We start from the raw sequence: 24183 nt of genomic DNA, 5'->3' as shown, positions 1-24183 counted from the left end.
ACACACTCTCACACACACGCTATACACACACACCCCACACACACACACACACACACACACACCCCCCACACACACCCCACACACACACACACCCCACACACACACGCACACATACACACACTATACACACACACACACGCACACACGCACACACACACACACTCTCACACACACGCTATACACACACACCCCACACACACACACACACACACACACCCCCCCCACACACACACACATACAGACACTCCGTCTTTCTCTTCCAGTCTGTTGATGATGTAATAAACAAGTTTATGGACAATCCTGCACTGATACACTCTAACAGAACCGAACCGCACGGAACCGAATCACACGGAACCGAACCTTCTTTATTCTAAATGAAAGAGATTTATGTAATGTAGGACAGATCAGAAACGAGTCCACATCTTCCATATAAACCACAACACTGAAGCTAATCGTCACCATAGCAACACCATATCAATACCATAGCAACAATCTGTGATACTGTAGTGATTACAAACTACAATATTCACCTCAATTTGCAACACCATGCAAACCACCCAGGAACCCATGTAATCCACCTGGGATACCTGGGGTAACAGTAACAGGATGTGATGTAACAGTAACAGGATGTGATGTATAGATGTGATATTAGCGCAGCGACAGCGGACGTACCCGTCTGGGTTTTATTTTATCCTGGATGTCGTACTGCCCGATTCCCTTATAACTGATCCCCAACCACCACGGCATTCCCTGCTTATCCTGCACACACACACACACACACACACACACACAAAGAGAAAATGTTAGAAAATATATATATCACAAACACACAAGAATACACATATAAAATATTAATTGTTTGGATTTACCACCTCAGCGAGTTTTCATACCTAAAATAGGGATTCTGTTCTGTATTTAGTACAGTTAGTTTCAGTTTCACACTGCAGTTTAGTGACTGAGACTAAACAACTTTACTACATCCTATCGCCATCACCCATGTGGGCGGAGTCTCTCTATACTTCACACTGATTGGGACATAGAATGTTGTCGGGTGCCAGATGTTGTGATAAATTGTGTTTCTTGCCAGAATGCGTCTCTATTCTTGGAGTGCAGGTTTATCCTGCAGCAGAATGAGTAAAAGATTCCCCTCAGATTCCTTTAATTAGTGTTTATAAATAAAAGTTAATCTACAGTTACAGTAGATACAGAATCACCAGCACCGTAATCTGTTGTACCCGTACTGCTCTGTAATTAATCTACAGTTACAGTAGATACAGAATCACCAGCACTGTAATCTGTTGTACCTGTACTGCTCTGTAATTAATCTACAGTTACAGTAGATACAGAATCACCAGCACTGTAATCTGTTGTACCCGTACTGCTCTGTAATTAATCTACAGTTACAGTAGATACAGTATCACCAGCGCCGTAATCTGTTGTACCCGTACTGCTCTGTAATTAATCTACAGTTACAGTAGATACAGAATCACCAGCACTGTAATCTGTTGTACCTGTACTGCTCTGTAATTAATCTACAGTTACAGTAGATACAGAATCACCAGCACTGTAATCTGTTGTACCCGTACTGCTCTGTAATTAATCTACAGTTACAGTAGATACAGAATCACCAGCACTGTAATCTGTTGTACCCGTACTGCTCTGTAATTAATCTACAGTTACAGTAGATACAGAATCACCAGCACTGTAATCTGTTGTACCCGTACTGCTCTGTAATTAATCTACAGTTACAGTAGATACAGAATCACCAGCACTGTAATCTGTTGTACCCGTACTGCTCTGTAATTAATCTACAGTTACAGTAGATACAGAATCACCAGCACTGTAATCTGTTGTACCCGTACTGCTCTGTAATTAATCTACAGTTACAGTAGATACAGAATCACCAGCACTGTAATCTGTTGTACCCGTACTGCTCTGTAATTAATCTACAGTTACAGTAGATACAGAATCACCAGCACTGTAATCTGTTGTACCCGTACTGCTCTGTTATTAATCTACAGGTACAGTAGATACAGAATCACCAGCACTGTAATCTGTTGTACCCGTACTGCTCTGTAATTAATCCACAGTTACAGTAGATACAGAATCACCAGCACTGTAATCTGTTGTACCCGTACTGCTCTGTAATTAATCTACAGTTACAGTAGATACAGAATCACCAGCACCGTAATCTGTTGTATCCGTACTGCTCTGTAATTAATCTACAGTTACAGTAGATACAGAATCACCAGCACCGTAATCTGTTGTATCCGTACTGCTCTGTAATTAATCTACAGTTACAGTAGATACAGAATCACCAGCACCGTAATCTGTTGTACCCGTACTGCTCTGTAATTAATCTACAGTTACAGTAGATACAGAATCACCAGCACTGTAATCTGTTGTACCCGTACTGCTCTGTAATTAATCTACAGTTACAGTAGATACAGAATCACCAGCACTGTAATCTGTTGTACCCATACTGCTCTGTAATTAATCTAAAGTTACAGTAGATACAGAATCACCAGCACTGTAATCTGTTGTACCCGTACTGCTCTGTAATTAATCTACAGTTACAGTAGATACAGAATCACCAGCACCGTAATCTGTTGTACCCGTACTGCTCTGTAATTAATCTACAGTTACAGTAGATACAGAATCACCAGCACTGTAATCTGTTGTACCCGTACTGCTCTGTAATTAATCTACAGGTACAGTAGATACAGAATCACCAGCACTGTAATCTGTTGTACCCGTACTGCTCTGTAATTAATCCACAGTTACAGTAGATACAGAATCACCAGCACTGTAATCTGTTGTACCCGTACTGCTCTGTAATTAATCTACAGTTACAGTAGATACAGAATCACCAGCACCGTAATCTGTTGTACCCGTACTGCTCTGTAATTAATCTACAGTTACAGTAGATACAGAATCACCAGCACCGTAATCTGTTGTACCCGTACTGCTCTGTAATTAATCTACAGTTACAGTAGATACAGAATCACCAGCACCGTAATTTGTTGTACCCATACTGCTCTGTAATTAATCTACAGTTACAGTAGATACAGAATCACCAGCACCGTAATCTGTTGTACCCGTACTGCTCTGTAATTAATCTACAGTTACAGTAGATACAGAATCACCAGCACTGTAATCTGTTGTACCCGTACTGCTCTGTAATTAATCTACAGTTACAGTAGATACAGAATCACCAGCACTGTAATCTGTTGTACCCGTACTGCTCTGTAATTAATCTACAGTTACAGTAGATACAGAATCACCAGCGCCGTAATCTGTTGTACCCGTACTGCTCTGTAAGTAATCTACAGTTACAGTAGATACAGAATCACCAGCGCCGTAATCTGTTGTACCCGTACTGCTCTGTAATTAATCTACAGTTACAGTAGATACAGAATCACCAGCGCCGTAATCTGTTGTACCCGTACTGCTCTGTAATTAATCTACAGTTACAGTAGATACAGAATCACCAGCGCCGTAATCTGTTGTACCCGTACTGCTCTGTAATTAATCTACAGTTACAGTAGATACAGAATCACAAGCACCGTAATCTGTTGTACCCATACTGCTCTGTAATTAATCTACAGTTACAGTAGATACAGAATCACCAGCACTGTAATCTGTTGTACCCATACTGCTCTGTAATTAATCTACAGTTACAGTAGATACAGAATCACCAGCACTGTAATCTGTTGTACCCGTACTGCTCTGTAATTAATCTACAGTTACAGTAGATACAGAATCACCAGCACTGTAATCTGTTGTACCCATACTGCTCTCTGACTCTATAAACTTCCTGTAATTGATTTGAATAATATCAGAAACGTCCAATAAAAAGTTTCACACTGTAAACCAACCGGATCACGGATCAGCTGATACAGACCGGGACCGGATCTACTGGTCAGAGCGAGTTTTGGTTCTTCCAGATCATGGTTCTGACCCAAACGAGCCCGGAGTAACAACAGCTTCAGATTAGAACAAATCTAAAACTAATCTGGAGAATCTCGAGTTAAGAGCAGATATTGATCAGCAGAGTGAGCTCACCCAATCGGGTTCTGTGGTTTTGGAAAGTGTGATTAGAGTATTGATCTGAACCCTGATATTATTAATTACCTTCACTTCGTAATAGTGAACTCCGTATGTGGGCAGCGCCTCCACCAGGCTCAGGTACCTGAAACACAGCACCACTGTTATTCACACAGCCAATCACAGCCACCCACAGCCAATCACATTAAACACACATCCAGCTGATGCACGACTTAGCACTGGAGCTGCTATACTAATATAGCTACATATACCTAGCGCCTCTGCTAAATAATGGGGTCTTAGATCCCATTGCTTCTTAGCTACATTAGCTTTGTAGCTCCAGAGCTAACTGGGTTAGAGTATAGTATATTATATTTATATATAGTTTAATATAGTACATTAACTGTTAGCTACATTAGTGTCTGCAGTGCCTCTACTGGCCAAATGAAGGTACTGTAATACTCACTGGACGATGGCCTGACCCCTGGACACGCCCCTCAACATCTTATACTGTTCCACCACTCGCTCCTCACTGCAGAGATACACACACGGTTACACACACACACTACACACACACACACTATACACACACACACACTACACACACACACGGTTACACACACACACTATACACACACACACTATACACACACACACTATACACACTCACACACTATACACACACACACACTATACACACACACACTATACACACACACACTATACACACACACACACTATACACACTCACACACTATACACACACACACACTATACACACACACACACTATACACACACGGTTACACACACACACTATACACACACACACTATACACACACACACACTATACACACACACACACTATACACACACACACACTATACACACACGGTTACACACACACACTATACACACACACACACACACTATACACACACACACTATACACACACACACACTATACACACTCACACTATACACACACACACACTATACACACTCACACTATACACACACACTACACACACACACTATACACACTCACACTATACACACACACTACACACACACACTATACACACTCACACTATACACACACACACACACTATACACACACTATACACACACACACACTATACACACACGGTTACACACACACACTATACACACACACACACACACTATACACACACACACTATACACACACACACACTATACACACTCACACTATACACACACACACACTATACACACTCACACTATACACACACACTACACACACACACTATACACACTCACACTATACACACACACTACACACACACACTATACACACTCACACTATAACACACTCACACTATACACACACACTACACACTCACACTATACACACACACACTATACACACACACTACACACTCACACTATACACACACACTACACACTCACACTATACACACACACACTATACACACACACTACACACTCACACTATACACACTCACACTATACACACTCACACTATACACACACACTACACACTCACACTATACACACACACACTATACACACACACTACACACTCACACTATACACACTCACACTATACACACTCACACTATACACACTCACACTATACACACACACACTATACACACTCACACTATACACACACACTACACACTCACACTATACACACACACACTATACACACACACTACACACTCACACTATACACACTCACACTATACACACTCACACTATACACACTCACACTATACACACACACACTATACACACTCACACTATACACACACACTACACACTCACACTATACACACACACACTATACACACTCACACTATACACACTCACACTATACACACACACTACACACACACACTATACACACTCACACTATACACACACACTACACACACACACTATACACACTCACACTATACACACACACTACACACTCACACTATACACACACACTACACACTCACACTATACACACACACACTATACACACTCACACTATACACACACACTACACACTCACACTATACACACTCACACTATACACACACACTACACACTCACACTATACACACTCACACTATACACACTCACACTATACACACTCACACTATACACACACACTACACACTCACACTATACACACACACACTATACACACACACACTATACACACTCACACTATACACACACACACTATACACACTCACACTATACACACACACTACACACTCACACTATACACACACACACTATACACACTCACACTATACACACTCACACTATACACACTCACACTATACACACTCACACTATACACACTCACACTATACACACTCACACTATACACACACACACTATACACACTCACACTATACACACACACACTATACACACTCACACTATACACACACACTACACACTCACACTATACACACACACACTATACACACTCACACTATACACACTCACACTATACACACTCACACTATACACACTCACACTATACACACACACACTATACACACACACACACACTATACACACTCACACTATACACACTCACACTATACACACAACACTATACACACACACACACTATACACACACACACTATACACACTCACACTATACACACTCACACTATACACACACACACTATACACACACACACTATACACACACACACTATACACACACACACACTATACACACACACACTATACACACACACACTATACACACACACACACTATACACACTCACACTATACACACTCACACTATACACACTCACACTATACACACTCACACTATACACACACACACTATACACACACACACTATACACACACACACACTATACACACTCACACTATACACACACACACACTATACACACTCACACTATACACACACACTACACACACACACTCACACTATACACACACACACTATACACACTCACACTATACACACTCACACTATACACACTCACACTATACACACACACACACTACACACACACACTATACACACACACACTATACACACACACACTATACACACTCACACTATACACACACACACTATACACACACACACTATACACACACACACTATACACACACACACACTATACACACACACACACTATACACACACACACACTATACACACACACACTATACACACACACACTATACACACACACACTATACACACACACACACTATACACACACACACACTATACACACACACACTATACACACACACACTATACACACACACACTATACACACACACACTACACACACACACACTATACACACACACACACTATACACACACACACTATACACACACACACACTATACACACACACACACTATACACACACACACACTATACACACACACACACACACTATACACACACACACTATACACACACACACACTATACACACACACACACTATACACACACACACTATACACACACACACACTATACACACACACACACTATACACACACACACTATACACACACACACTATACACACACACACTATACACACACACACACTATACACACACACACTATACACACACACTATACACACTCACACACTATACACACACACACTATACACACACACTATACACACTCACACACTATACACACACACACACACTATACACACTCACACACTATACACACACACACACACACACACTATACACACACACTATACACACACACACTATACACACACACACACTATACACACACACACACTATACACACACACACTATACACACACACACACTATACACACACACACACACTATACACACACACACTATACACACACACACTATACACACACACACACTATACACACACACACACTATACACACACACACTATACACACACACTATACACACACACTATACACACACTATACACACACACACTATACACACACACTATACACACACACTATACACACACACACACTATACACACACACACACACACACACACTATACACACACACACACACTATACACACACACACTATACACACACACACACTATACACACACACACACTATACACACACACACACTATACACACACACACACTATACACACACACACTATACACACACACACACTATACACACACACACACTATACACACACACACTATACACACACACACACTATACACACACACACTATACACACACACACTATACACACACACACTATACACACACACTATACACACACACACACTATACACACACACACACTATACACACACACACTATACACACACACTATACACACTCACACACTATACACACACACACACACACACACACTATACACACACACACACTATACACACTCACACACTATACACACACACACTATACACACACACAATATACACACACACACACTATACACACACACACTATACACACACACACACACTATACACACACACACTATACACACACACACTATACACACACACACACACTATACACACACACACACTATACACACACACACACTATACACACACACACACTATACACACACACTATACACACACACACACACTATACACACACGGTTACACACACACACTATACACACTCACACTATAAACACACGGTTACACACACACACTATACACACTCACACTATACACACACACACTATACACACACACACTATACACACACACACTATACACTATACACACACACACTATACACACACACACACTATACACACACACACTACACACACACACACTATACACACACACACACAGTACACACACACACTATACACACACACACACTATACACACACACTATACACACACACACACTATACACACTCACACACTATACACACACACTATACACACACACACTATACACACTATATACACACACACTATATACACACACACTATACACACACACACACTATACACACACACACACTATACACACTCACACTATACACACACACACACTATACACACACTATACACACTCACACTATACACACACACACTATACACACACACACACTATACACACACTATACACACACACACTATACACACACACACTATACACACTCACACTATACACACACTATACACACACTATACACACACACTATACACACACACACACTATACACACTCACACTATACACACACACACACTATACACACACACACACACTATACACACACACACTATACACACACACACTATATACACACACTATACACACACTATACACACACACACTATACACACACACACTATACACACTCACACTATACACACACACACACACTATACACACACACACACTATACACACACACACACTATACACACACACTATACACACACACTATACACACACACACTATACACACACACTATACACACACACACTATACACACTATATACACACACTATACACACACACACTATACACACTATACACACACACTATACACACACACACACTATACACACTCACACTATACACACACACACACTATACACACACACACTATACACACACACTACACACACACACTATACACACACACTATACACACTCACACTATACACACACACTATACACACACACACACACACACTATACACACACACTATACACACACACACTATACACACACACACTATACACACACACACACTATACACACACACTATACACACACACACTATACACACACACTATACACACACACACACTATACACACACACACAATACACACACACTATACACACACACACTATACACACACTATACACACACACACACTATACACACACACACTATACACACACACACACTATACACACACACACTATACACACACACACTATACACACACACACACTATACACACACACACTATACACACTCACACTATACACACACACACTCTACACACTCACACTATACACACACACACTATACACACACACACTATACACACACACACTATACACACTCACACTATACACACACACTATACACACACACACACACTATACACACACACACACTATACACACACACACTATACACACTCACACTATACACACACACTATACACACACACACTATACACACACACACACACTATACACACACACACACTATACACACTCACACTATACACACACACTATACACACACACACACACTATACACACACACACTATACACACACACACTATACACACTCACACTATACACACACACTATACACACACACACACACACACTATACACACACACTATACACACACACACACACACTATACACACACACACTATACACACACACACTATACACACTCACACTATACACACACACTATACACACACACACACACTATACACACACACACTATACACACTATACACACACACACTATACACACACACACTATACACACACACACACTATACACACACACTATACACACACACACACTATACACACACACACACTATACACACACACTATACACACACACTCACTATACACACACACACACTATACACACACACTATACACACACACACACTATACACACACACTATACACACACACACACACTATACACACACACACTATACACACACACACTATACACACACACACACACACACTATACACACACACACACTATACACACACACTATACACACACACACACACTATACACACACACTATACACACACACTATACACACACACACACTATACACACACACTATACACACACACTATACACACACACACACTATACACACACACACACACTATACACACACACTATACACACACGCACACACACACTATACACACACACTATACACACACACACTATACACACACACACTATACACACACACACACACTATACACACACACACACTACACACAACACACACTATACACACACACACTATACACACACACACACACTATACACACACACACTATACACACACTACACACACACACTATACACACACACACTATACACACACACACTATACACACACTATACACACACACACACTATACACACACACACACTATACACACACACACACTATACACACACACACTATACACACACACACACTATACACACACACACACTATACACACACACACTATACACACACACACACTACACACACACACTATACACACACACACTATACACACACACACACTATACACACACACACACTATACACACACACACACTATACACACTCACAACTATACACACACACACACTATACACACACACACTATACACACACACACTACACACACACACACACTATACACACTATACACACACACACACTATACACACACACACACTATACACACACACACTATACACACACACACACTATACACACACACACACTTTACACACACACACTCATCACACACACACTTTACACACACACACACACACACACACTATACACACACACTCACTATACACACACTTTACACACACACACACACACACTATACACACACACACACACACACACTTTACACACTTTACACACACACACACACTATACACACACACACACACACTGTACACACGCACACTCATCACACAGTGTGTGTGTGTATAGATTGTGTGTGATGAGTGTGTGTGTGTGTGTAAAGTGTGTAAAGTGTGTGTGTGTGTGTGTATAGTGTGTGTGTGTGTGTGTGTGATGAGTGCGTGTCTGTATAGTGTGTGTATAGTGTGTGTGTGTGTATAGTGTGTGTGTGTGATGAGTGTGTGTATAGTGTGTGATGAGTGTGTGTGTAAAGTGTGTGTGTGTGTGATGAGTGTGTATAGTGTGTGATGAGTGTGTGTGTGTGATGTGTGTGTGTGTGATGAGTGTGTGTATAGTGTGTGATGAGTGTGTGTGTGTGTGTGATGAGTGTGTGTATAGTGTGTGATGAGTGTGTGTATAGTGTGTGATGAGTGTGTGTGTGTGTGATGAGTGTGTGTGTGTGTGTGATGAGTGTGTGTATAGTGTGTGATGAGTGTGTGTGATGAGTGTGTGTGTGTGTATAGTGTGTGATGAGTGTGTGTGTGTGTGTATAGTGTGTGATGTGTGTGTGTATAGTGTGTGATGAGTGTGTGTATAGTGTGTGATGAGTGTGTGTATAGTGTGTGATGAGTGTGTGTGTGTATAGTGTGTGATGAGTGTGTGTGTGTGTGTGTGATGAGTGTGTGTATAGTGTGTGATGAGTGTGTGTATAGTGTGTGATGAGTGTGTGTATAGTGTGTGATGAGTGTGTGTATAGTGTGTGATGAGTGTGTGTGTGTGTGTGATGAGTGTGTGTATAGTGTGTGATGAGTGTGTGTATAGTGTGTGATGAGTGTGTGTGTATAGTGTGTGATGAGTGTGTGTGTGTGTGTGATGAGTGTGTGTATAGTGTGTGATGAGTGTGTGTATAGTGTGTGATGAGTGTGTGTATAGTGTGTGATGAGTGTGTGTGTGTGTGTGATGAGTGTGTGTATAGTGTGTGATGAGTGTGTGTATAGTGTGTGATGAGTGTGTGTATAGTGTGTGATGAGTGTGTGTGTATAGTGTGTGATGAGTGTGTGTATAGTGTGTGATGAGTGTGTGTATAGTGTGTGATGAGTGTGTGTGTATAGTGTGTGATGAGTGTGTGTGTGTGTGTGATGAGTGTGTGTATAGTGTGTGATGAGTGTGTGTATAGTGTGTGATGAGTGTGTGTATAGTGTGTGATGAGTGTGTGTATAGTGTGTGTATAGTGTGTGATGAGTGTGTGTGTGTGTACAGTTTATTGAGTTTACAGGTAATCGTTTCTCAGGTGTAATATGCAGATTAGGTGAAGGTGTGGAAGGTGTGCGGTTGATCATGTGATTCGCTGGGTAAACTGATCTAAACTACGTTTTCTGTAAAATGATCGTAAACCAAAACATTCCATCAGTACTTCAGAGAAAGCTCCGCCCCTTCTCTCTGTACTGTCTGTGATTGGAGGAGCTGCTGGATAAACCAGCTGTTGGTGAAAAGATTTCTCGACATATTTAACCAAAAGTGTTTAACCAGAACCAGCAGCGTTTAATCAGCTTCAGCTTCAGCGTTTAATCAGCTACCTTAAATTTAAGGTAGTATTGTGTAAATTCCTCCTTAAACATTTAAACTTTACCTTCCTTTCCACACTTTTTATTATTATTATTATTATTATTATTATTATTATTGGGTGGGTTGTTTGATACCAGTAGGCGAGAGACGGATGCTCCTTCAGGACTCTGGTGGGGAGAGTGGGAAGCTTCTTCAAATCCGCTCTGCAGCTCTCATCACTGCAACATCACAATAATCACAATCATCACTGCAACATCACAATCATCACTGCAACATCACAATCATCACAATCATCACAGCAACATCACAATCATCACAATCATCACCGCAACATCACAATCATCACTGCAACATCACAATAATCACAATCATCACTGCAACATCACAATCATCACTGCAACATCACAATCATCACAATCATCACTGCAACATCACAATCATCACAATCATCACAGCAACATCACAATCATCACCGCAACATCACAATCATCACTGCAACATCACAATCATCACAATCATCACTGCAGCATCACAATCATCACAATCATCACTGCGACATCGCAATCATCACAATAATCACTGCAACATCACATGTATCACCATCATCACTGCAACATCACAATCATCACAATCATCACTGCAACATCACAATCATCACTGCAACATCACAATCATCACTGCAACATCACAATCATCACTGCAACATCACAAATATTACAATCATCACTGCAACATCACAATCATCGCTGCATCACAATCATCACTGCAACATCACAATCATTGCTACATCACAATCATCACAATCATCACTGCAACATCACAATCATCACTGCAACATCACAATCATCACAATTATTACTGCAACATCACAATTATCACAATCATCACTGCACCTTCACAATCATCACTGCAACATCACAATCATCACTGCAACATCACAGTCATCACAATAATCACTGCAACATCACATGTATCACCATCATCACTGCAACATCACAATCATCACAGTCATCACTGCATACAGTGAGAGGTGAGGAGTCTGGATTTACTCACCTGCTGAAATCACCTTTAGCTTCCTGTAATTATAAAAAAAACCTTCAGACACTGAACACACCTGCACTTTTCACACCTGATTGAACCTGTTCACGCCTACCTTAACCTGTTCACACCTGCCCTAGCCTGTTCACACCTGCCTTAATCTGTTCACCACCAGCCTTAACCTGTTCACACCTGCCTTAACATGTTCACAACTGCCTTAACCTGTTCACAACTGCCTTTACCTGTTCACACCAGCCTTAACCTGTTCACACCTGCCTTAACCTGTTCACACCTGCCTTAACCTGTTCACACCAGCCTTAACCTGTTTACACATGTCTTAACCTGTTCACACCTGCCTTAACCTGTTCACACCAGCCTTAACCTGTTTACACATGTCTTAACCTGTTTACACCAGCCTTAATCTGTTCACACCTGCTATAGCCAGTTCACACCAGCCTTAACCTGTTCACACCTGCCTTAACCTGTTCACAACTGCCTTAACCTGTTCACACCTGCCTTAACCTGTTCACACCAGCCTTAACCTGTTCACACCTGCCTTAACCTGTTCACACCTGCCTTAACCTGTTCACACCAGCCTTAACCTGTTCAGACCTGCCTTAACCTGTTCACACCAGCCTTAACCTGTTCACACCTGCTATAGCCTCTTCACACCTGCCTTAACCTGTTCACACCAGCCTTAATCTGTTCACACCTGCCTTAACCTGTTCACACTTGAACCTGCTTCAACGTTCGTTATTTGTAACACTTGTAACGCTCACTTCAGACTGTTCTCACCTGTAGAGTGTGTGCAGCCAGTTTAAACACCAGTTCACTCTCCACCTCTATATCGCCCTGCAACACACACACAAATACACACACATATACACACACTTTAAATAGTTACTTTACACTTTAAAATACACACTAGTAATTGGTTAGTTAATTGGTACACATTATTTCAGGCAGAATTCAACCCAAACCCTGATCAATAAATAATATCTCCACCCAGAATGAAAGAACCTACAGGAATGAAACTTGGTGGGTGGGTCTGACATCATAATATATGTAAATGATTAGTATGAAGCCTCAGAGAGGAGATGTGGGGAATCGCAGGTCTCAGCTGTTGGAGGCGGATCTGAGAGATTTACACCAACTTCAGAGAGGAGGAACCACAGGCATGACTGAGGACATTCAGAGTGCAGTGATGATCTCCAGCTTCGTCATGTTAGTGCCAGCACTGCCGGCAGACTGCTCCACACACTGCTGCTCCACACACTGCTGCTCCACACACTGCTGCTGCTGCTCCACACACTGCTGCTCCACACACTGCTGCTCCACACACTGCTGCTCCACACACTGCTGCTGCTCCACACACTGCTGCTCCACACACTGCTGCTCCACACACTGCTGCTCCACACACTGCTGCTGCTGCTCCACACACTGCTGCTGCTGTTCCACACACTGCTGCTGCTGCTCCACACACTGCTGCTGCTGTTCCACACACTGCTGCTGCTGCTCCACACACTGCTGCTCCACACACTGCTGCTCCACACACTGCTGCTGCTGCTCCACACACTGCTGCTCCACACACTGCTGCTCCACACACTGCTGCTGCTGCTCCACACACTGCTGCTCCACACACTGCTGCTGCTGCTCCACACACTGCTGCTCCACACACTGCTGCTCCACACACTGCTGCTGCTGCTCCACACACTGCTGCTCCACACACTGCTGCTGCTGCTCCACACACTGCTGCTGCTCCACACACTGCTGCTGCTGCTCCACACACTGCTGCTGCTCCACACACTGCTGCTCCACACACTGCTGCTCCACACACTGCTGCTGCTGCTCCACACACTGCTGCTCCACACACTGCTGCTGCTGCTCCACACACTGCTGCTCCACACACTGCTGCTGCTGCTCCACACACTGCTGCTCCACACACTGCTGCTGCTCCACACACTGCTGCTGCTGCTCCACACACTGCTGCTCCACACACTGCTGCTCCACACACTGCTGCTGCTGCTCCACACACTGCTGCTCCACACACTGCTGCTGCTGCTCCACACACTGCTGCTGCTGCTCCACACACTGCTGCTCCACACACTGCTGCTGCTGCTCCACACACTGCTGCTGCTGCTCCACACACTGCTGCTGCTGCTCCACACACTGCTGCTGCTCCACACACTGCTGCTGCTGCTCCACACACTGCTGCTGCTCCACACACTGCTGCTGCTCCACACACTGCCGGCAGACTGCTCCACACACTGCTGCTGCTGCTCCACACACTGCCGGCAGACTGCTCCACACACTGCCGGCAGACTGCTCCACACACTGCTGCTGCTGCTCCACACACTGCTGCTGCTGCTCCACACACTGCTGCTCCACACACTGCTGCTGCTGCTCCACACACTGCTGCTCCACACACTGCTGCTCCACACACTGCTGCTGCTCCACACACTGCCGGCAGACTGCTCCACACACTGCTGCTGCTGCTCACTGCTGCTGCCGCGCCACACACTGCCGGCAGACTGCTCCACACACTGCTGCTGCTGCTCCACACACTGCTGCTGCTGCTCCACACACTGCTGCTGCTGCTCCACACACTGCCGGCAGACTGCTCCACACACTGCTGCTGCTGCTCCACACACTGCTGCTGCTGCTCCACACACTGCTGCTGCTCCACACACTGCTGCTGCCGCTCCACACACTGCCGGCAGACTGCTCCACACACTGCTGCTGCTGCTCCACACACTGCTGCTGCTGCTCCACACACTGCTGCTGCCGCTCCACACACTGCCGGCAGACTGCTCCACACACTGCTGCTGCTGCTCCACACACTGCTGCTGCTGCTCCACACACTGCTGCTGCCGCTCCACACACTGCTGCTGCCGCTCCACACACTGCTGCTCCACACACTGCTGCTGCTGCTCCACACACTGCTGCTGCTGCTCCACACACTGCCGGCAGACTGCTCCACACACTGCTGCTGCTGCTCCACACACTGCTGCTGCTGCTCCACACACTGCTGCTGCTCCACACACTGCTGCTGCCGCTCCACACACTGCCGGCAGACTGCTCCACACACTGCTGCTGCTGCTCCACACACTGCTGCTGCTGCTCCACACACTGCTGCTGCCGCTCCACACACTGCCGGCAGACTGCTCCACACACTGCTGCTGCCGCTCCACACACTGCTGCTGCTCCACACACTGCTGCTGCTGCTCCACACACTGCTGCTGCTGCTCCACACACTGCTGCTGCCGCTCCACACACTGCTGCTCCACACACTGCTGCTGCCGCTCCACACACTGCTGCTGCTGCTCCACACACTGCTGCTCCACACACTGCTGCTGCTCCACACACTGCTGCTCCACACACTGCTGCTCCACACACTGCTGCTGCTGCTCCACACACTGCTGCTGCTGCTCCACACACTGCTGCTGCTGCTCCACACACTGCTGCTCCACACACTGCTGCTGCTGCTCCACACACTGCTGCTGCTCCACACACTGCTGCTCCACACACTGCTGCTGCTGCTCCACACACTGCTGCTGTATCTCCAGATCTATAATCCTTGATTATAGAAAATGTGTGGAATGCTATTGGACGAGACTTACGTTATAAATAGCAGCTTTAGCGTTGAGGAAGAACAGCTCCACGGTCACATGATCCTTCAGCAGAGAAATATTCTCTATATAAAACCTGAGAGAAAACACAGAGACTTTTATTATGTAAGTTATATTTCATTTCACTTTACTGTCTGTGTTCAGATTTTAATTTACATTAAAATAAATATATATATATATTCTTTTATAGAAGCATCATTTAAAATCTGGATTAATATGATGGTTCTAGATAGTTCTGGGTGGTTCTGTTTGTAGGTGAGTGTGAGACAGTAAGATAAGATACCTGACCAGGAAGTTGAGGGGGATCGGTCCGGACTTCTTGGAAAAGTCATGATCCAGAACTCTGCGGTCCAACTGCAACCACTTACACTGACCACTAGAGGAGCAGGAAACGCCAGAAACGTGAGAAACGTGAGAAACGTGAGAAACGTGAGAAACGTGACCCTGTCATAAAATTCTCACTTAACTAAAACTAGACTAAAACTAAATTATTCAGAATATTAATTTAATAATTTTCATATGTCATAATGATTATTATTATTTTAGTTTACAGAATAACTTACAATTACTTTTAAATAATAATAATAATAATAATAATAATAATATATGTATATTATTATACGTTTAACGGATTATCGCAACTTACGTGTCGTCAGTAAAAGTGAATCCGAAATATTCTTTCTCTTTCAGGTTAAAGTGGGAGGAGACTAAATCCAGGAGTTCCCGGGACAACAGCTTTGGCTACAGGATAAAAACATAAACATTAATATACATGAAAATACATTAATAAAACATTTATACAAAATAAATATAAATATGTTTATATCAGTGTTTAGTAAGAGTATCTACCTGTAATTAAAATCAGATATAGCATCAACATATTCTTACACCGTGTGAAGTGTTATTATTATTATTATTATTATTATTAATATTATTTATAGAGGTGGTGTGATTAGAGTTGTAGAGAGTTGTAAAGTCGTACCTGAACCAGCAGCTCCAGGGTTCGGTTATCCAGCAGGAGAACCTGGCAGAGCCGTCCCTCCGTCATCTGCAGATCAATAATCAGATCAATAATCAGATTAATAATCAGATTAATAAACAGATCACATCTATCATCCATCCCTTCATCTCAAACCCCGGCTCTGAATGAAATAAGCTGAAGTTATGAAAGTGTTTCAGCTCTTTAATAAACAAATATAAAATCTTTCTGGATCAGCTCTGCTAAAGATCACGTCCCGTACCAAACCGTCCCGTACCAAACCGTCCCGTACCTGATACAACTGATCCAGGTAGAAACAGGGCTTCAGACACTTCCGACATGCCCCCATCCCGCCCTCCTCCGTCCCGCACCAAACCGCCCCGTACCAAACTGTCTCGTACAGTCCTCCTGCCGCCCGTTGCACTAAAGCTCCGGGTTCTGGTCTGGCTGGTACGGCCTGCCGCCGGTCTGGGTCACCACCGCTCTGTAGACATGCCGGACTTTGGCCTGCGCTAATGCTACGATAATGCTATGCTAATTCCTAACACTAATCTGTACAGAGTGAACTAAACCTCAAATCAACCCCAATAATCAAACTGTCCTCAGATCACACCTACTGATCAAACCAACAACCAACCGGACCATCCAGACTGTTCTCAGTCCAATAATCAGGTTCTGTCATTCTCTATCAGTCTCTATCTCTCTCTCTCTCTCTCTCTCTCTCTCTCTCTCTATATATATATATATATCACTCTTTCTCTCTCTCTATCACTTTTTTCTTTATTTCTCTCTCTCTCTCTTTCTCTTTATAACTCGTCTGTAAGAGAGGGGGATGTGTGATGGCTGATGGAGGGGAAGTTTCTGATATCTCTCTGGATCTGGATCTGATCTCAGATCTGTCTGGGCTGGAGGTTCTGTTGAATAATTAATTCTCCAGCCGTCGTTTGGTCTGCAGATCCAGGATAATCACCGGTCTGAGCCGCTCCACCTTCACCTCCATATCCACCTCCTCCACCTTCACCTCAATCTCCACCCTTCTCCACCTTCACCTCCATCTCCACCTTCACCTCAATCTCCACCTCCTCCACCTTCACCTCCATCTCCACCTCCTCCACCTTTACCTCCATTTCTACCTCCTCCACCTTCACCTCCATCTCCACCTCCTCCACCTTTACCTCCATTTCTACCTCCTCCACCTTCACCTCCTTCACTTTCACCTCCATCTCCACAGTTCCAGTAGATACACAATCACCAGCACTGTAATCTGTTGTACCCGTACTGCTCTGTAATTAATCTACAGTTACAGTAGATACAGAATCACCAGCACCGTAATCTGTTGTACCCATACTGCTCTGTAATTAATCTACAGTTACAGTAGATACAGAATCACCAGCACTGTAATCTGTTGTACCCGTACTGCTCTGTAATTAATCTACAGTTACAGTAGATACAGAATCACCAGCACTGTAATCTGTTGTACCAGTACTGCTCTGTAATTAATCTACAGTTACAGTAGATACAGAATCACCAGCACCGTAATCTGTTGTACCCGTACTGCTCTGTAATTAATCTACAGTTACAGTAGATACAGAATCACCAGCACCGTAATCTGTTGTACCCGTACTGCTCTGTAATTAATCTACAGTTACAGTAGATACAGAATCACCAGCACCGTAATCTGTTGTACCCATACTGCTCTGTAATTAATCTACAGTTACAGTAGATACAGAATCACCAGAACCGTAATCTGTTGTACCCATACTGCTCTGTAATTAATCTACAGTTACAGTAGATACAGAATCACCAGCACTGTAATCTGTTGTACCCATACTGCTCTGTAATTAATCTACAGTTACAGTAGATACAGTATCACCAGCACTGTAATCTGTTGTACCCATACTGCTCTGTAATTAATCTACAGTTACAGTAGATACACAATCACCAGCACTGTAATCTGTTGTACCCATACTGCTCTGTAATTAATCTACAGTTACAGTAGATACAGTATCACCAGCACTGTAATCTGTTGTACACGTACTGCTCTGTAATTAATCTACAGTTACAGTAGATACAGAATCACCAGCACTGTAATCTGTTGTACCCATACTGCTCTGTAATTAATCTACAGTTACAGTAGATACAGAATCACCAGAACCGTAATCTGTTGTACCCATACTGCTCTGTAATTAATCTACAGTTACAGTAGATACAGAATCACCAGCACTGTAATCTGTTGTACCCATACTGCTCTGTAATTAATCTACAGTTACAGTAGATACAGTATCACCAGCACTGTAATCTGTTGTACCCATACTGCTCTGTAATTAATCTACAGTTACAGTAGATACACAATCACCAGCACTGTAATCTGTTGTACCCATACTGCTCTGTAATTAATCTACAGTTACAGTAGATACAGAATCACCAGCACTGTAATCTGTTGTACCCGTACTGCTCTGTAATTAATCTACAGTTACAGTAGATACAGAATCACCAGCACTGTAATCTGTTGTACCCATACTGCTCTGTAATTAATCTACAGTTACAGTAGATACAGAATCACCAGCACTGTAATCTGTTGTACCCGTACTGCTCTGTAATTAATCTACAGTTACAGTAGATACAGAATCACCAGCACTGTAATCTGTTGTACCCGTACTGCGCCGTACAGTGCTGCAGTCTTCCAGGGACAGGATAACCACTCATGCTGTAAATTAACTGAGAATAAGAGCTATACATCTGTAACACACACAAAACATTTTCACTCTCTGTGTGTAAAGTGTGTGTGTGTGTGTGTGTAAAGTGTGTGTATGGGGTGTAAGTTACACCAGTAAGAACATAGCAGATGTACATTCAGAGACTCAAGAGAACTCCAGATAAACTCCAGCCCAACTAAACTTCTTTAATATATTTACATTCTACTAAAATAATTACTCCAGTAAAGTATAGATAAAATACATTTATACTAAAGTAATGTAATAAGGTATTTGTAATTCATTACTTCACACTTCTGATAGTAAGCTTGTTTTTTTTTCTCTCAGAAGTGAGACAGTACCCGGCCCATTCTTCTGATCAGGCCGAGCGACTCGTCCCGCCGCATCCTGTTTATCCAGCTCAGCCTTCTGCTACTTCCTGTCCAGAGAGGAAGTACAGGAGCAACAAACAAACCTGATCTTACTGTCTCGTCCCAAACCCCGCCCTGACACTGTCCCGTCTGACCCACAAAGTTACCATCCCGACCCGTCCTGCCTCCACCCCGACCCGTCCCGACCCGTCCTGCCTCCATCCCGACCCGTCCTGCCTCCATCCCGACCCGTCCTGCCTCCATCCCGACCCGTCCTGCCTCCATCCCGACCTGTCCCGACCCGTCCTGCCTCCATCTCGACCCGTTCCGACACGTCCTGCCTCCACCCTGACCCCTACTGCCTCCATCCCAGACTGAAGCTGGTTAGACTGAAGCTGGTTAGACTGGAGCTGGTTTAGACTGAAGCTGGTTTAGACTGGAGCTGGTTAGACTGGAGCTGGTTTAGACTGGAGCTGGTTAGACTGGAGCTGGTTAGACTGAAGCTGGTTAGACTGAAGCTGGTTTAGACTGGAGCTGGTTAGACTGGAGCTGGTTAGACTGGAGCTGTTTAGACTGGATCTGGTTTAGATTGAAGCTGGTTTAGATTGAAGCTGGTTAGACTGGAGCTGTTTAGACTGAAGCTGGTTCGGCTGGAGCTGGTTTAGCCTGGAGCTGTTTAGACTGGAGCTGGTTTAGACTGGAGCTGGTTTAGATTGAAGCTGTTTAGACTGAAGCTGGTTAGACTGGAGCTGGTTTAGATTGAAGCTGTTTAGACTGAAGCTGGTTAGACTGGAGCTGTTTAGACTGAAGCTGGTTAGACTGGAGCTGTTTAGACTGGAGCTGGTTAGACTGAAGCTGGTTTAGACTGGAGCTGGTTAGACTGAAGCTGTTTAGACTGGAGCTGGTTTAGATTGAAACTGGTTTAGACTGAAGCTGGTTTAGATTGAAGCTGGTTAGACTGGAGCTGGTTAGACTGGCGGTGATGGTGTGACACCAGTAAGCTGAGTCTTAGATTTTCCCAGTTTAGTAAAAAATTGTTACTGGTATTTCGAGATCTGTATCAGCAGCGCCACTGATCAGCCATATTATTAAAACCACCAGACTAACACTGTGTGGAGCAGGTTCTGACCCAAAGGTCTGGACTCCACAGAACCTCTGCAGGAGGTCTGTAGTATCTGAACCCACATTAACGCTGCAGATCCTTTTAGTTGCCAGTTCTTCAGTTTTCTGGTTCTCTGGTTTCTTGGACACTGTTTGTAGGTTTTAACCCGGCATATCGGGAACACCCGAGATGTTCTGATCCGGTCAGTCTAGAACATCACTGTTTTGTTCTGGTCAGAGTGTCACAGTTTTGCACTTGAAGAACTGCTGTAAGATCAGGAAAGTTCTACCAGGAGACTTCAACCCTGCATCACCTTACCTCGACCAATCAGCATCTTCCACCTGTCTATAGAACCCCTCTAATCACACCTGTCTTTCTGCTTTCAGAATCAACCGATTAATGTGTCCATTCATCCTCCTCGCAGTCATCAGGTAGGGAGAGGGGGTGGGGTTGGGTGGGGTTGGCTCCGCCCCCTGCCTTTTACACCCGGCAGGATCTGTAAGGGTCCAGATGTTGAGGGTCCTGGACCAATGATGGAGCCAAAGACTCCAGTCCTGTAAATCAGGATCAGAGACGGTCCTGAGGAAGATTATCAGGAGGAGGATCATCAGGAGGAGTTGATTGTATTCAGCCCACAGTATCTCCAGCTCCACCTGCACGCTCTGCTCCTCACCCACCAGCAGCACCGCTATACTGGGTGTACTGGTGCTGTACTGGTGTAATTATGGTAAACCAGCGGCTGCACTGTACTGGTTTATATTATAGCGGTTTACTGGAAATGTAAGACCAGTAAAGACAAAGAGGAATCCAGCGTAACTCCACTCAATCTCCACCACACCCCACCCCCCTCCACCCCGCCGGTACCGGTCCCGGCTGATACCGGTTCGGTTCTGCTGATCAGGTTATTGATTATGAACATTAATGAGGTCCTACCGTTAGTGGCGCGTGGGTCAGTTCGCCGCTCGCTCGGTCCGCATCCTCCCCGCGCGCGCCTCACCACGCCTTCACCCCGGCTCACAAC

The 24183-nt window shown here is 43.9% G+C and overlaps 1 protein-coding gene across 2 annotated transcripts in view; it reads right to left on the bottom strand.

Annotated features, from left to right (window-relative positions):
* frmd4bb (FERM domain containing 4Bb) overlaps window positions 1–24183 on the bottom strand; it is a 76102-nt gene extending 51919 nt beyond the window's left edge. For both annotated transcript variants that reach the window (XM_049462857.1, XM_049462858.1), the window contains exons 1-11: window positions 24096–24183; window positions 19000–19065; window positions 18664–18758; window positions 18301–18393; window positions 18009–18093; window positions 15184–15240; window positions 14404–14426; window positions 13485–13568; window positions 4514–4579; window positions 4135–4192; window positions 673–759 (exon numbers count right to left, since the gene is read on the bottom strand). In XM_049462857.1, the coding sequence (XP_049318814.1) occupies window positions 673–759; window positions 4135–4192; window positions 4514–4579; window positions 13485–13568; window positions 14404–14426; window positions 15184–15240; window positions 18009–18093; window positions 18301–18393; window positions 18664–18758; window positions 19000–19065 (714 nt within the window). In that variant the 5' untranslated portion in view covers window positions 24096–24183. The remainder of the gene's footprint in view (window positions 1–672; window positions 760–4134; window positions 4193–4513; window positions 4580–13484; window positions 13569–14403; window positions 14427–15183; window positions 15241–18008; window positions 18094–18300; window positions 18394–18663; window positions 18759–18999; window positions 19066–24095) is intronic.

Source organism: Astyanax mexicanus, chromosome 13, assembly GCF_023375975.1.
Source record: "Astyanax mexicanus isolate ESR-SI-001 chromosome 13, AstMex3_surface, whole genome shotgun sequence".
Lineage (NCBI taxonomy): Eukaryota > Metazoa > Chordata > Actinopteri > Characiformes > Acestrorhamphidae > Astyanax > Astyanax mexicanus.
This window is presented reverse-complemented; position numbering and strand designations above follow the sequence as displayed.